Genomic DNA, 16360 nt, shown 5'->3' on the forward strand with positions numbered 1-16360 from the left:
CGACTTCAGCGAAGTGCTACAGTCATCCACACCCATGTAGATGGACACAAACTGTGCCCACACTGATGCTCACTCTCCAGCTACACTTTCCTCGTGCCTGTTAACGTACAACACCCCTCCACAAGCTAAACAAAGATCTTGACAGGGTTAGTAACAGGCTGGCGTAGAGGTCTTCACCTTTATATGCTCCATGATCACTTGTTGTTTAGGTCACACATGTCCACACATGTAGGAGGACTGCAGCTGAAAATCACTGACCAAACAGCAACAAAGCATAAAACCCACCAGCCTCCCGATCCACATTGATACATTTATATTGCTACAGTAGACATGTATCAGTCTCCGTCGCATGGAGCTGGTTTGACTTTGAGATATTTTCAATCCGCAAGCTGGTTGTCATCAAAAACAGCTTGACAAATCACTGGTTTTACCCACAAGCTGCCGTGTGACCCAGGGCACTGAATACGAGGAATATGAAAAGCTGTGTGTCATCTTTGTTACTGCATAGTCATTTATGTGTGAACAGGCTAGAAGTTAATGCTAAGACGTACAACGACGTATCACCTCGAACAGCTTTAAAGCAGGCCGGTGTTGGCTCACTGCACCGTGATCTTTGTTATTCTACACAGACTGTCGGCTAAAGCTACACGCTGAGCTCATTTCCCACTCAGTGAATGGATCTTATCACAGTTCATCGTCACGCCGACAAACACACAATGTGTTTTTGGGGTCAGGATCCATTCAGTCGGGCAGAGACCAGGGGCTGGGACCTCACATCAAATGCACAAAAGCTATTTTACAAAGCCCTTTTTTGCTACTATAATTACTGCAGTTTATTTACTCTGCTGTCTGTTTATCATTCACAATACGAATATACACTTATACACAAACTCTGTAACATACTGCTTTGCAGGTGTGAGGTCATAAAAGTGGTTTTCTTGAATGATTATCTCCTGTATCACTGCATCCCAAGCTTTGACAGTATGTAAACTTAGGTGAATCACACAGTTACACAACCCCAACAAAAAAAAACGTAGCACCTCATCAACACTGACATGTGATGATGACATATCGTTGAAAGTACAACGTACAAACAGAGGCTGTACCTCATTGTGTGTAAATAGCTCCTGCTTAAATCGAATGTTAACAGTGTCATGGGAAATGTGGAGCTCAGCCTGTACACGTAGCTCTAAACACTCTAAAATGTTTTTCTGATGTTTCTCATTTCCAAAGTCGTGCACCTTTGCCTAAATTAAGTCAAGTGATTTCCCACAGGGACGGAACAGAAGAGTTGGTAAAACGAAAAAGGAAAATCCCAATAAAATTCTGATTTTAAAATAAAAAAGAAACAATTCTTTCTGCTGCCATTTTTTTAAATAAATAAAAGGCCTTGAAAGCCAAGCTGGAAGTTTTAAATCCCTGAGAATGGATGTGGGGCACTATGCCAAACCTTTTAACTCAATGTGGCACCAGGCTCGGCTGCTCATAATGCAGAGCATTACCAGAATTCCAGTTCAAAGCGTCGACCTTCTTAGAAAGCACTCTGGTAAAAGAGCACTGAGTATCCCTCAGTTAAATCTGACACCAGTACCTGCACATGCTGTAACACAACAATGAAAACAACTTGCTGCATTTGGATTTGCATGTTTCATAACTTTAAGCTTCCGGCTGCATTTGCAGATGCAAAGACGTTCCAGTTTACGAAAGCAGACGTTGCACACATCAACAGTACAGTATATATGTACAGTATGTACAGTACGTGTGCACCCAGAACTGAAAACATTCCACAGAATCAATGAAAATGTCTTTCAAGCTGGACTTTATTTTCGTGTCTTATCGTGCTCTCATTCATTCCCAAGCCTCTCGGGTTTCTCCAGCTCTGGTGCTGCACCCCACTGGTTGGCGTGAGCCAGGAACAACTGACTGATTAATCAGAAACTCTAAATGTCAGGAAACCTTGTGGGGCTGTCAGTAAAAATGTCACACACTCACACACACACAAACACAGCTTAGAGGGTTTGTTGTAGGAAACTACAAATGAGTGATCCACACAACGGCAATTCTACAGATGTAACACACATATCAGTCACTTGGTATTTAGGCACAGAAACGTTTGCTCGGAGGAGGTTAAGGTGGATGGTCCAGTCAACAAACGCACATCTTAATAAAACCTAACCCTCCTGTCTTTGTGTCTAACCCGAACTGCTATGTTGGCATAGTTTTTGACAGCTTAGGGGGAAAAACTGTGTAAAACCTGCCAGCAGTTTGCTGCCGTTGTAAGCGACACGGTCCATCATTTTGGTTGCCTGACAACAAAAACAGTGGAGGTCCTGAAGAAGATTTAAGTCCTGACGTGCCTTTTCCTGCATCTACATGATGTACGAAGGATCAACGAGATGTTCAAACATCTCATTGATTTGTGTGAATGGACCCTTTTTTGGGGGGGTAGCAGTTAACGTTTGTTACAAAATGAACCCAGATCCCATTGATTCTGCAGACTGACACTTCTAACACAAGCCAAAGTGTGAAGTGTAAGGTAACAGCATAGCGGCAGTTTATTCAGCAGTGTCACGCCAGTGTAACTTTATTTATCCCTGAAAGTTATGCAAAGAATGCTTCAGCCGCTCGCACAGCTGCACACACTCCAACATGGGTGCTGGTCCCTGCAACCCACAACGCTGCCAAGGGACGAGAGAGATACACATCACACACACACACACACACACACACACACACACACACACACACACACACACACACACACACACACACCACCAGCTCTCTTATCTATATTAGTAATATTTACTAATTCAGAATTTTTTGAAGACTTTTTCACACTATTCTTCATTATTCATTATCCAATTTAAGGAAAATTCCAGCTCATACCTGAGTTGAAACTCATTTATCTACCACTACTTTCTCCTATTAAGAGCAAAGGAGACTTGTCCTGCATGCTAATGTACTTGCATACTGTGTATCATTGTGTATCACATATGACCAGGTTAAGAGAGTTTTTCCTTCTTTTTCTATTAAGGCTCATCAGGAACCACCTTTGCATACCATTAAGAGGATGTGAGCAGCAATATGTCTTATTTCTTTCTCTCTTCCACAAACATACAGAGCATGCGCCACTGTCCAAGGTCAGGTGCTTCCTCTCACATCGTGCTGCAACATAAAGACTCTATCCACACAACAATGCATCCAGATGCTCATAGCTCCACAATCAGCACAAACTCATTAATGTATAATCACAGTGAAGCAGTTAAAGTGCATACAAACACACACACACACACACACACATTGATGGACACTGCAGCTGAGGGGTGCAGCAGTGTTGCCACTGCGACCTGTCCCATCAAAGACCCCACAGCCTGCATCGTCCCACCTAGTTCCACAATGTCCCATCTCTGGACCGGTAACCGCCACAACCTGACTGAATCCTACTGGCTATTAACTCCCCAGATCTTGTTAGCACTGATGTAATGTAGCAGGAGAGATGGGATTAGAGTCTGTTTTCAGTCCACGACTCTACAATAAAGACTTACTTCTGCCAAACAGTCTGCTGCCTCCTCCACTGCCATGTTTCTCAGCCTGCAGCTGAAAGTAGGAAACCTGAGCACCCAATTACTGTGGCAGCTAGCCCTAGCCTGGAAGCTACAGTAGGGAGAGAGGGATCAGGGCAAGAGAGAAAAGGGGGAGGGACAGAGAGGGAGGGGGAGAGAGAGAGGTAGAGGGTGAGAGAAAGACAGAGACAGAGTTTGACTGAGTAAGAGAGAGAGAGAGAGAGATAGGGGCCATTATGTCACAGCTAAAAATACCTGACTTGCAGTGAGAAAGTCCAGAGCCCCGGGGGGGAGGGTGGGGGGCAGAGGAGTTCCGGCGCTAATCTCAGAGTAACTCACACGGGAATGACATGGGATCAGACGACAATGCATTGCTGTGTGTGTGTGTGTGTGTGTGTGTGTGTGTGTGTGTGTGTGTGTGTGTGTGTGTGTGTGTGTGTGTGTGTGTGTGTGTGTGTGTGTGTGTGTGTGTACACTCATAATCCACCAATGTAAAAGGTTTGTTTGGTTTGATTTACAGGTGCATTCAATGATTCTTTTAACATTCTCTGAAAACGTGGGACAAAGTTCAGTTAGTTCAGTTATTTGTGCTGAATTCAAATTTTTAAAAAAAGGTCTATTTAACCTAATGGATTTTTTTTGACTCACTTATACTTAAACTGCACTTTTACTCACTAATAACACACATCAAGAAGTATTTTATACAGAGGTATTTAGACCAGAAACAATGACTTTACCAATCAATCAACTTAAAATCAACAACAACTGTGGTAAAACGATTCATTCTCCAAAGTAACGATTTAGCTAAAATGTCAAACATTTATTACTGTAAGGATTTGCTGCTTCGTCTCTGTTTTATATGATCATATCTTCTGACACTTGAAAAAATGCCAATTCAATGTTCTTAAAAATGATCTTCCCCCCCCCCATTCATTCATCTCTGTGGCTTACCACATCGGTTTCCATCTTCCATTGAGTTGGGCAGGTGGTTGCATGCTGCAGCTAAAATAATCTCCCACCAGAACGGCCTCCTTAAACAGACTGTATGCAGCATATGGTAAAATCTGCCGCTAATCTCAACCCATTCTCATCTAGGTTCTTCCCGCACAGTAGACGCAGCGAGCCAGTGAAACAAGCCGGCCTTATGCAGACAGACACAAACGCCCGCAAACACGGATGAGGCTTCACGCAGACAGATTAGCAGGATTTAGATCGTTACTCAGGTATCACAGGGACAGGCAGCACTGGTTGTTAGAGAACAATCAGGCAGATGGTCTGAAAGATGAGCTAAATGATGAGAGCTGCGAGTCAGCGAGAAGCTGCCCAAAGCTGTTCAGCTGCCTCCAAGTGACCAACGAATGGACTGATCCAAACACACCTTCATATACAACCAAAGTAGTAAAACAATGACTAGTCTATTAATCAATGGAAAAATATGTATTTTTTTAATAATTTAACAAAAACACTTGTTTTAGAACAAAAGATATCCGAAGAAATCACTTTGGGCATCCATTTCTTACACATTAAAGACAAATTATGGATTGTGTTTACTCCAAGAAATCATGTAACGCAGAAAATGTGCATCTCCTACTCACTACTGCATAACCTACTTACTGTACATCTGTGTACTCATGCAGCAGATGAGTCATCCTGTTGCCTCTAACATGGACTTAGATGCTGCTTCCGTCTGCACTGGGCGGCCAGACTGACACAGACGGAATTATTGTAAACACCAGTGAGTTGTTTTCTAATGCCTTTTGAAGATGTTTGCGGATATTCAAATGTTGTTTTAACTGATTTTTCTAAATTTCCTTCCAGCTTTGTTTGTGCTTGCATAATGACAATAAAGTTCTTCAATCCTCATGGACCAAAAGAGCGTAACATCACGCATTTAAGAACTAGAAACAAGCAACTGAACAATCTATCAGAGGTGAGGTCACAACCAGCTGAAAACTTTTCAAACAAGCGGCCTGATAAACATACAGGCTTCTGTAGAAGGACAGTGTTTACTGCATGTGAAGGACGGGGAGCCGGATTGGGGTTGTCATGGTAACTGCAGTAAATGTGCAGCTGTGCATTGAGTTTTTTGGATGTTGTGTGATGGATGGTGGCTCTGGGGTTAAAAATACAAACACAAAAATCTGGATTAACCTACGTGAGTAAATCAACTTATATTCATTATAGTCAAATTATAGTGACAGAGGTCCTGTCATTGTCTGAAATATTAAAATATTTAATCTACAGAGCTTTACTGAAGAATAATACAGTTACAAATACACACACACACAGCTGGCAGTTCATCTGGTCATCAATGACCAGGTCCTGTGTCAGTCCCTATTGGTCAGTAATTAATACTACACCAGCCACAGAAGCACAGAAGCATTTGCCAACATTGAATAACCAATAGAAATTGTCTGTAAGGAGGATTGTTAGTACGAACATGTGCATGTCTTACAAAAAGGACCACATCACTTGTTAGTATCTATATGATGAAATCCATGTGCAGACAAAAGGCGGATAAACCTGTGTGTGTTTCTGTGGTGAATGTGTTTGTTCTCCTGTGTTTCTGACTGGCTGCTCAGTGCTGTGGTCTGATTGGCTGCTTCACTACTGCAGTCTGACAACACTTCAGATATACAGTAGATGGAGGAGGATAAAAACACAATGTACAAACTCTTCAGGTCCTGTTTCTCTCCTCTTGTTTCATTGCAGTTAAATGTTAGAGACTCCAAAACTATTGGTATTTTTTATAGATTTTGAGTCTTAAAATAGAAAAAAAATATATCCAGTTTAAGATGTTTGAAGTCCGGACATTCGACATGTGCACTCTGCATCAGGAAGCCCTCCTTTCAACTATTTCCCATTGTCAGCTGCTGCTGTCCCTCATTAGCTCTCCGTGCAATTGGCTAGCAGATCTGCTCCACTCTCTCCTTATTGGACGACAGCACATGACGATGCTCTGCTGCTGCTGCATGACAGGCACTATGCTGATGTAATGCTGTCCGTGCATCCATATGTGTGTGTGCAGTGACTGATAAGCTGCTAGACACACGGGGCAGCCCACAGGAGAAACATGGAATCAGATAAAAAAAAACCCCAAAGGCCGACATCAATCCTGTCAGGTTCATTTGTGCCAAAAACTGAAGTTGGATTTGACTGTACTATACTGCACGGGCAAATAAGTTGTGTCATACTGATATTCAGAGAAATGACACAGAGGAGTATACGGGACTGATATTGGATTTTTGAGAAGATATTTGAGAGCTTGACAAGACTAAGAGTCTCAAGCAGGGTTGGTCCTGACCCAGTTGGCCGAGTATTGTGGGTTGATGCCCCTTCTTTGACTGGAACAACATACTGTATCCAGCTATAGTGACGATATCAGCGGATAATATCAGCAAAATTTAAATCACAAACCTATACATATTTATTCAGTTTTATTTGCTGCATTTGTAATACTTTTGTTGTCAATATTATATTTTGATCAGAAATTATTAGTTGATTAATTCACAAGACGTAGGACGTAAGTGAGTGTCAGAATCAAACAAGTTATTGTCATCTCTGCTCTGCTTCACACCCAACGTTAAATTAATGAAAAATAATGAATATACCGTGCTTTTACAAAAAAATCATTTTAGAATTTGTTGTAGTTTGTATTTATGCTTTTGAAGCACATTTCAGAGGTTAACTCTATTCTAATAACATTAATACCACAGCACCAGTCTCGGTTTGCTGCATTAAATATTTATTTTTCACTCAATGACAAAGACACACATTAAACAAAGAGCCAGGAAACATATTACAGTATACAGATATAAAGTACAGTTTGTACTGGTACACATTTGAGTATGTACTTAAGTTGCAGTGTTATTGTCTCAATACAACAACAATATTGATTTGGTTGGCTAAGAGATACTAATAATACATAAAAGAAAACTCAAGTAAGTAATTTTCCATAAATGGCATCCGGTGTCTTTTTCTCTCTTTACCTTTAAGTTCTGTATTTTTCCTTTTTTTCCCCCCCAATTTGCATTTTCCTCTTAAGTGTATAAATGTATATACATGATACTAATGTAATACAAAATTGAAAATAAAATTATAAAAAGCATCTTTCACCCATTTCTGCAGAGTAACTCATAAAAACAGTTGCAGAAGACACTGACAGACACTAACGAAGCTCTGGTTAAATATTACTACAATGGTTGGAAAGTACTTGATGTACTAACTGCTGAGACAGAGGGAGAAAATCAACACTACGTTACTCATTGCATGAGGGAAAATACTCGATGTTGCAACAGGCAGAGAAGCGTTAATATAAAAGGAACTATTTGTCTTGGAAACATATCCTGGGTTGAATTCAATTCTTTCCGGTAAGTTCATGTGCATGTGCATGATGCTTTTGAAAACTAAAAGTTAAAGCTCATAGAAACTGTTTAATGCTTGTTTCTTCACTGCCTTCTTTTAGAAAATCACTGCAGCTGATAAAGAAGGATGGTAAGTACTGGAACTACACAAACACTCCTCAGATTTTCCTGAATATTGTGGTGAAATTATCACCAACTATAACAATTTCTAACTCATAAATTGTGAAATTAATCATCAGGCTTCAAACTGAAAATGAGCCAAGGCAAGACGACCCTAACTACAGCTGGTGTAGTTCTGGTCTTTCAGTACCATTACACCAACATTAAGAACAAATGTCATTTTAACCACTTTAGTGATCCCCATCAGGAAATTGCTTTACGACAGCTGCAATTAGATGATGGTGGTGCTAAGGGGGTTTCGGTGTCTTGTCTGAGGACACTTAGGACATTTGGCTACGAGGCACCTGAAAGTGAACCACTAATCATCAGCCCTTGATCAGCTGCTCATCAACAGGTCTGCAGACATCTATAAAATCAGGTGTTTTGGCAGTTTGCTGGTCTGAAGTAGGATTCAGACCAGATGATTTAAGCTCGTTTTGCAGCCTCGGGACATGGATACTTTGGAAGCAAATGTGTGACAGCTAATGCTTGCTCCCACTTGGGTCATGCAACAGAGCAATGATCTGAAGCACACCAGAAATCAACCCAACTGAAAACCTGTGATGTGATGGGACACCTGTGCATAAGTAACGCCCGATATTATCATGAACTGAAGAAACGTTGTGAAGAGGAACGGGTCAGAATTCCCCCACACTGACACGAGACTGGAAGTCATGCAGGAAATGATTACTTCAAGTTATTGCTGCTAAGGTTGGATCTAAAAGAAACTGAATCATGGGGGGGAAATTAATATTACCCACGTTATTTGTGTTTGGCTTCATCTTCGTCAAATAACGTCACAGTGAAAACATTTATATGCTGGTGTCGGTCTGAGGTTTTCTTTGCCTTATACTATGAGACCTGCTAGGATTAGACGAATTTTACCTTAGAATTAAAAGAGGATGCTAACGTTCGGTTTTTCTTTGTTGCAGCTCAGAGTTGTGCTAGCAGTGCTGCTGCCAATGGCAACTTATCAGTCCCCTCTGCCCATAGACTGCAGTGATATCTACAGCGGTGGCTCAGGCCTGGACGGAGTGTACACCATCTACCCAGCAGGGCCCACCTCTCGTGTGCAGGTTTATTGTGACATGAGCAAGGACAACACAGACGATACTGCAGAAAAGTGGACGGTGAGGAGGGAAGAATGCCTCGTTATTCAAACCTCTGGCCTTATTATCAGTTCTTCTGATCCAAGTCTATTGGCTTCACCAACTCCCAAGGTTAAATATCTGCTGCTTTAACTGGAAGAGCAGCTGGTTTCCTTTGGTGCAGTTCACCAGAGCTTCTGGAAACAGTCAAAACAGGAAATGTGCTCCATTGTAAAATCCTTGCTGAACCTTTCAGCTGTCTTTTCCCCAACATTTCCTTTTTATTGTCTTGATCTTTTTTGTTGAACTTCTATCTTCAAACAGATCATTCAGAGACGACAAGATGGCACAGTGAACTTTTTCATGAAGTGGGAACACTACAAAGCTGGATTTGGCAGCAGTGCAGGAGAATACTGGCTGGGTACAAGCGGACAATTAAATTTTGTTCAATTAATAGTGAAAAACCTAAAACATAGTAGAAAACTAAAGAAAAATCAAGAAATTCTCAATTAAGAGGCTGGACATAATGTATATCCAAATCCACAAACAGGAAATGTGCTCGGTGTTTTGAACAGGCCCCTCAGTGCCAACATACACTCAATACAGTTTGCTTGATTCAAACCAGTTCATCTCTGGCGCTCACATCTTTTTTATCTTTCAGGCCTGGAGAACATGCACCTAATAACACAGGCCAAGACCTACGAGCTGCGGGTGGACATGGAAGACTTTGAGGGCCAGAAGGTCTATGCCCAGTACTCTTCCTTCTCTGTTGGTCCAGAGTCTGAGGGATACAAGCTGAGCCTGGGAGGTTTTACCAGAGGGGCAGCAGGTAGGAACCATTTCATCATATGATGACCTCTCAGGTGATCTGACAGACATCATCAGTGGTCTGCGTGCACATCTTGGAGTTAAAAATCACAATAATGTGGCAAAACAGGTCATTCTTCTCTAACTGGGCACATGAAGAGAACAGCCCTGCATGTTGTTTAGAGCAAGCGCGCTGCCCAAACAGGAGCCTTAAGGAAGCTTTGTTACACCAATACACACTATAAAGGCAGGGCAGCCGTTCACAAACACCCGAGACTTGACTCTTTCTATTATCAGAACAAGAAAACCATAGGATTATTTAACTGTGTTCCTTCAGTCCTTAACTTTAATCCTTTATTAGGATTATTTAACTTTATTTATTTATGTGGAGCTGCAAGCGCAGGAGGCCAGTAGTGCACATGCTCTATGGGCCCAAAAATCCCTGAATAAATGTCATTTTGGAGCATTTGCTGAAATAACCGCTTTATCTATAGCTGATTAAAATGTAATAACCTGCTTGCACAAAAGACCTGTGGGGTCGTTTCATGGGGAAACAGATTTGTGGTTTATATGCGGATTGTTTTAAACATATGTTTCCCTTGACCTCACTAGCGCTGCTGCTGTTTGTCAGCAATTGTGTAATGTGTGTTGATCAGTGTTTTCCTCTGTTAGGAGACTCCCTCAGTATTCACAATGGACAGAAATTTACCACCACTGACAAAGATCAGGACACACACAGTGACAACTGTGCCCGGCTGACCTATGGAGCCTTCTGGTATGCAGCGTGCTTTGGCGCTAACCCAAATGGCATCTATACCTGGGGACCTTCCCCCCGGGCAGCTGGTGTACAGTGGAACGCCTTCAGAGGGCTCGAATATTCCCTTAAAACCATGATCATGAAGATCCGACCCGTTGCCGCATAAAAATGGAACTGGGCCAAGAGTCGTCGTGCTCGGATTTGCTAAACCTGTGCAACACAAAGAAGAATTACTGGTGTGCACACTCAGACCTGAGCAGAATCCTTTTGGACACTCATACCCTTTTGTATTCATTTATTTTGGCTGAAGACTAATTTATAGAAATATAGAAATTATAGAAATACGAGAAGATCGGGTGAAAACTCGGGTGAAAAATAACCTACAGCTGTAAATACTAACCACTAAAGGCACTAATGATCATATTGATGTTATGGTCTCTGATGTTCAGATTAACCCATGCAGGTCATCAGATTATACTAGTAAACTTCTTTATTGTTGGTATTTAGTGACTCAACTGCATCAGGACTTGGTTGACAGTTCTTATGGGAAAGAGTATGATGATACTAAAGATACTAAAGGAGAGTTATAATATAAAATGCATCAATCAATCAATTCAGTTTAAACCCGTGTGTTTACATTTTGGGAACATTATATGTGTATGTGTATATATATATTGAATATCTTGATAACGGTTAATAAAATACTCAAATCCAAATCTGTTGGCTGCAACAACAATTCTTTTGATTATCAATTCATCTGCCCATTGAGGACATGTTAAGAATGATATTCTAAATTCTTGAGCTATTCAATGTTAGAACGAAAGAATAAACATTTTTGCATAAAAATATGGCTGTAATGGTAAAAATGAGAAAAATAGAGGCTGCTTACATTTCTGTCAAGTACGAACAAAAGTCACTCACATGTTCTGTGCACACACAGACAAAACACAGTTTGCCGGCTCATCAATTTCCAGGTCCTCTGTCCGTCCCTATTGGTCACTAAGTGGTACTGCACCACCCACAGGAGCACTTAGAAGCTGCACTGTGTGTTGACTGATGGAGGCTAAAAACAGTGAATTGTGTTTCTTTGCAGTTTACTCTCATAGAATGAAAATATCTAAATATTTTGTCTATTTTTAACACGTCTAAAGTCCGGACATTCGACATGTGCACTCTGCATCAGGAAGCCCTCCTTTCAACTATTTCCCATTGTCAGCTGCTGCTGTCCCTCATTAGCTCTCCGTGCAATTGGCTAGCAGATCTGCTCCACTCTCTCCTTATTGGACGACAGCACATGACGATGCTCTGCTGCTGCTGCATGACAGGCACTATGCTGATGTAATGCTGTCCGTGCATCCATGTGTGTGTGTGCAGTGACTGATAAGCTGCTAGACACACGGGGCAGCCCACAGGAGAAACATGGAATCAGATAGATACACCCAAAGGCCGACATCAATCCTGTCAGGTTCAAAAACTGAAGTTTGATTTGACTGTACTACACTGCAAAAGACCGACACAACACTGACGTCCAAAAAAAGAGAACAGGCGCTGAAAGCTACAGCAGCACTGCAATAACCATTTGGTGTGTGTGTGTGTGTGTGTGTGTGTGTGTGTGTGTGTGTGTGTGTGTGTGAATAACCTGGCTGCCTCCACATGCAAGCACAAACTCTAATTTAGCAACATTTGCAGCATCTACTTTGTCTCATATACAGGGAAATGACACGGAGGAGTTTACTGGACTGATATTGGATTTTCGAGAAGATATCTGAGAGTTTGAGAGTCTCCAGCAGGTCCTGACCCAGTTGGCACAGGTTTGTGGGTTGATGCCCCTTCTTTGACTGCAGCAACACACTGTATCCAGTGATACAGACGTTATCAGCACATTCGCAAACCACTTTCTGCCTCTACATATTTATTCAGTTTTATTTGCAGTACTGTTAATAAACTATACTGATAAATATAAATAAAACGCCTATGAAACAGTTATCAATATTATAATAACTAATTTCGGTCACAGCCAGGAAAAACGACCATAAAAAGTACTAGGAGACATCAGCAGCAGAGACAAACTGTATGAATGTGGCCTTAAAACAAAAGAAATAAAAGAAATGCTCAGTAAATCAAAAGTGCAACATCTGCAAGGCTGTTTTCTGTTTCCTCAGCTGTGATTCTACTATCTAACAAAAACCAAAAGAACCTGAGATGTTCCCAACATTTTGTTGTGTACGTCATTTTCTATGGTAACTAGAATAATAAATCTTTTAAAGTTGTTGTTAAATAGACAAAAAAAAGTTGTAAAGTTGTATTAGTATCACCTCACTGCTTCAACATTATACTGCTGAAACCCCTCAATCAAACTGGACATTTTTAAGGATTGGAAATTAAGCAAAGTGACTCCACTGGAGCACAGCAGTGTTTTCACTATTCATTTTCCATCCATGTATGTATATTTTCATCATGCCACTTTAACCTTATGAAAAAAAAAATAATAATAATAAATTTAGTTTTCAATTACTAAACGCAAGCATGTGCTGTAACGGCTGGAATGTAAAACCCCAGGAAGGTGCAATCATGGACATTTGCAAATTCCTGAGTCGTCCCAGTTGCTGCACAATGTTTGTGGGCACGATAAAACTAATGAGCAAACAAGTGGCATCAGCTCACCAGTAACAGAACATGACACAGAACAAACACAAAGTGAAGCAACAAGCAGGAAAGTTCAGAGAGGGTGAAGCCCCTGCTCTTTCTCAAATTACCTAAGGTACATGCAAGCAACGAATTAATAATAATCATAATTAATTTAAAAAAGAGAAACTGTATTTGAATTTTAAATTTTCTTTTTTTAACCTATTGATTGTCTTTCAATTTCGTAAAAAAAACAGCCACAGGGTTTTCCATATAGCTTACAGCTTACAGCTTACATCTTAAAAGCAACAATCTAGATTTTGCAATTTGGGAAACCTCCAACCATTAGAATTAATCACTTGGGGAAATTTGCATTCTTCTCTGACAACAACATAAAGTTGGCATCACACCGTGTTGAATATCTGTTTTCGTGCACCATATTGTGAGGACCTGCCTCACCTTCACCCCACGGCCATCAAATTAGAAACACATCAGCAAATGAAACAGGTAACTGTAGAACTCATTTCACACACTGTTAATCTGCATGTTCCACAGATGTTCCACGTACCACAATTTATGGCAAGAAAAAAAGTTAAACATTTACAAGACAACTCTGGAGGAGCAGGCGTTACAACTGCAACCGTGCCTGTGAGAGCTGCACTCGAAGACGTGTCTCTTTTTTTTGTCTGATTAATTGAATATACAGAGATGTCGCAGTGCTAAACACTAATCTGGCTGTAGAAATGAGAAAACAACAGCCGTGCTGTGTTCAGTGAAAAGACGAGATATTACGGGCTAAATCTGCGGAGATGAAAGAGTGTGTGTGTGTATGTCTGTGTGTGCGTTGGTGTGTGTGTGCGCAAATGGGTGGACTGTCCCAGTTCTTAGTGTCGATCTTTCACTGCAGTGGAGAGAAGAGAGAACAGAGCTTTGGGGGGGGGGGGAATAAAAAGCCTAACTAACGACATCCTCATCCTCTCTCTACCCACTCTCCATTTTCCTCCACTCTTTCTGCCACTACTCCGCTCGTCCAGCTCTGACATCGCTCTGCTTGATCTACAATAACTCCATCTCCCTCCATCCACATCCCTTCACTTATTCCATTTCATGTTTTTACATTTAATTAAATCTCTCTTTTTTTTTTTTTTTGCTGAATGCTGGGGGATGTGTTACTTCTTCTTCTTCCTCCACATCCTGCACCAACCCCACCCACCCACCACCACCACCACCACCTTTGTCTTAACGGCCCTCCAATCACAATGCTTGGCAGTCTCTGCACCAATCCTCTGACCCAGCAACCTGCTCTACAGAATAAACATTAGAGCCTGCTGCAGCCATGGCACAGGGGTGGCAGTAAGCGTGCGACTTTTACTACAGTGCCCACACCTCTGCCCGACCTCCACAGTCTGCTCTCTCCTCCTCTAACCCGCTGCCTTCCTGCCATCATCTTGGCTCTGCTGCAGCTGCCAGTCCTCCTCTGCTCTGTAATGGAGTCCTTCTATAATTCACGAGGCTCTGTCCTCAGCCGGCGTGTCATCAGGTGCTCCAGCTTTTAAATGCCCATGTCTTTACATTATCTCACCCATAGAAACACTCATACGCGTATTTGCAGCTGTCACTATGTAATGAGGAACAAAAATGGACAATGTTACTATGTGAGCTCAACAAGAATCTGCAACAATGAACAGAACGAGACAAGTTGAGAAGGTTTCTTCTCCACGTATTGATGCCGACATTTGTTTAGTGAATATTTCAGATTGTCTTCTATGCTTCTGTCACTCGCAACAAAAACATATAGTGGTGCATTTCAGCAGCATTTTTTTTTTACTAGTACTTAACAAAAACCAATGCGTAGGTTGCACCAAAAACCTTGATTAATAACAAAAAGTAAAATGACAGGAAGACATTCTGCACTTCCTGTCAGTGCACAGTGTCTTAGCAGCTTTTAACTCACTCTATCTGCAGACAGAATTTCTTCAGTCCGATTCAAGTCATTCTGATCAGAGATTCCAACATGTTTACGTGGACGCTGATCCGATAAGATGCTCGTTTACATGCATAAGGCATGTGAGCACAAAAGGTGTCTGCGGTGAATGGATTAATCTGCTAGAAGATTGTCTTCAAGCCAATTCATTCAGCGGAAAAGAAAGAAACAAGATGGCCCCACATTTTGCTCGTTGTTTCACATTTAGCAGCAATGTCAGAGGCTCATTTTGCTTTTAGTTATAAAACAGGAGCAATGTACAGGACAAGAGGATCTTTACAGTAGCTCCACACCGTTAACACTATACATAAGACTGTAAAAGTGAAGACTGGCTCAGTCAGAACCACTTCTCTGTTAGATTTTGTCATCGGTTTTTGAATTTAGCCGTGGTCCAGTGGATTCCTGCTTTGCTCATCGCTTCGAACACGTGTTTAAACAGCTCGTGTTCAGTAATTTATCCATTAACTGTAAGCATCCATTATCCTATTTCGTCGCGAGGGGGGTGCGGGTGCTGGAGCCTATCCCAGCTGTCACCGGGCAAAAGGCGGGGTACACCCTGGACAGGTCTCCAGTCGATCACGTCTGCATGTTTTTGGACTGTGGGAGGAAACTGGAGGAAACGCATTCAAGCCCACAGAGAACATCCAAACAGAAAGGCCACAGCCGGCCAGGGCACGAACCCGCTACCTTCTAGGTGTGAGGCAGCAGTGCTAACCACTCCACCACTGCGCTGCCCTGTTCAGCAGTCATTAAGTCATTTCAAGGTTCCAATGAAAATGCCGCTTCAGCCACGGACCATTTTTGCTTTGAAGCTATCGCCCTGTTGCAGTTCCTCCCAGAAAACCCCTCAGATCATGTAACATTGCCCCCCATGTGGGGCAAACGTGCAGAAGAACCCTATTGGTTCCAACAACAGATTGGATGAAATGTTTACATGACTGAAATCAAAGGTTTACACCAACCTTTCCTCCAATCGGTCTGGAACAAATCACTGGATTTACAAGAAGCATTTT

At 41.7% G+C, this 16360-nt stretch overlaps 2 protein-coding genes across 51 annotated transcripts in view; one reads left to right on the forward strand and one right to left on the reverse strand.

The window, feature by feature from the left end:
- The window catches only part of LOC137105903 (ankyrin-3-like), a 133102-nt gene that overhangs the window by 75610 nt on the left and 41132 nt on the right, over positions 1-16360 (reverse strand). The window contains exon 1 of one of the 50 annotated variants that reach the window (XM_067488652.1): positions 3546-3654. The exons of the other annotated variants lie outside the window; for them this stretch is intronic. Coding sequence (XP_067344753.1) covers positions 3546-3581 — 36 coding nt within the window. The 5' untranslated portion in view covers positions 3582-3654. Of the gene's footprint in view, positions 1-3545; positions 3655-16360 lie in introns of those variants that run through there. 50 annotated transcript variants of the gene reach the window in all.
- Positions 7805-11454, forward strand: LOC137105912 (microfibril-associated glycoprotein 4-like). Its single transcript, XM_067488708.1, has 6 exons — positions 7805-7933; positions 8029-8057; positions 9019-9216; positions 9499-9595; positions 9836-10003; positions 10654-11454. The coding sequence occupies exons 2-6, from the start codon at positions 8055-8057 to the stop codon at positions 10902-10904; spliced, it is 717 nt and encodes a 238-aa protein (XP_067344809.1). The 5' UTR covers positions 7805-7933; positions 8029-8054; the 3' UTR covers positions 10905-11454.

Source organism: Channa argus, chromosome 20 (assembly GCF_033026475.1).
Source record: "Channa argus isolate prfri chromosome 20, Channa argus male v1.0, whole genome shotgun sequence".
Lineage (NCBI taxonomy): Eukaryota > Metazoa > Chordata > Actinopteri > Anabantiformes > Channidae > Channa > Channa argus.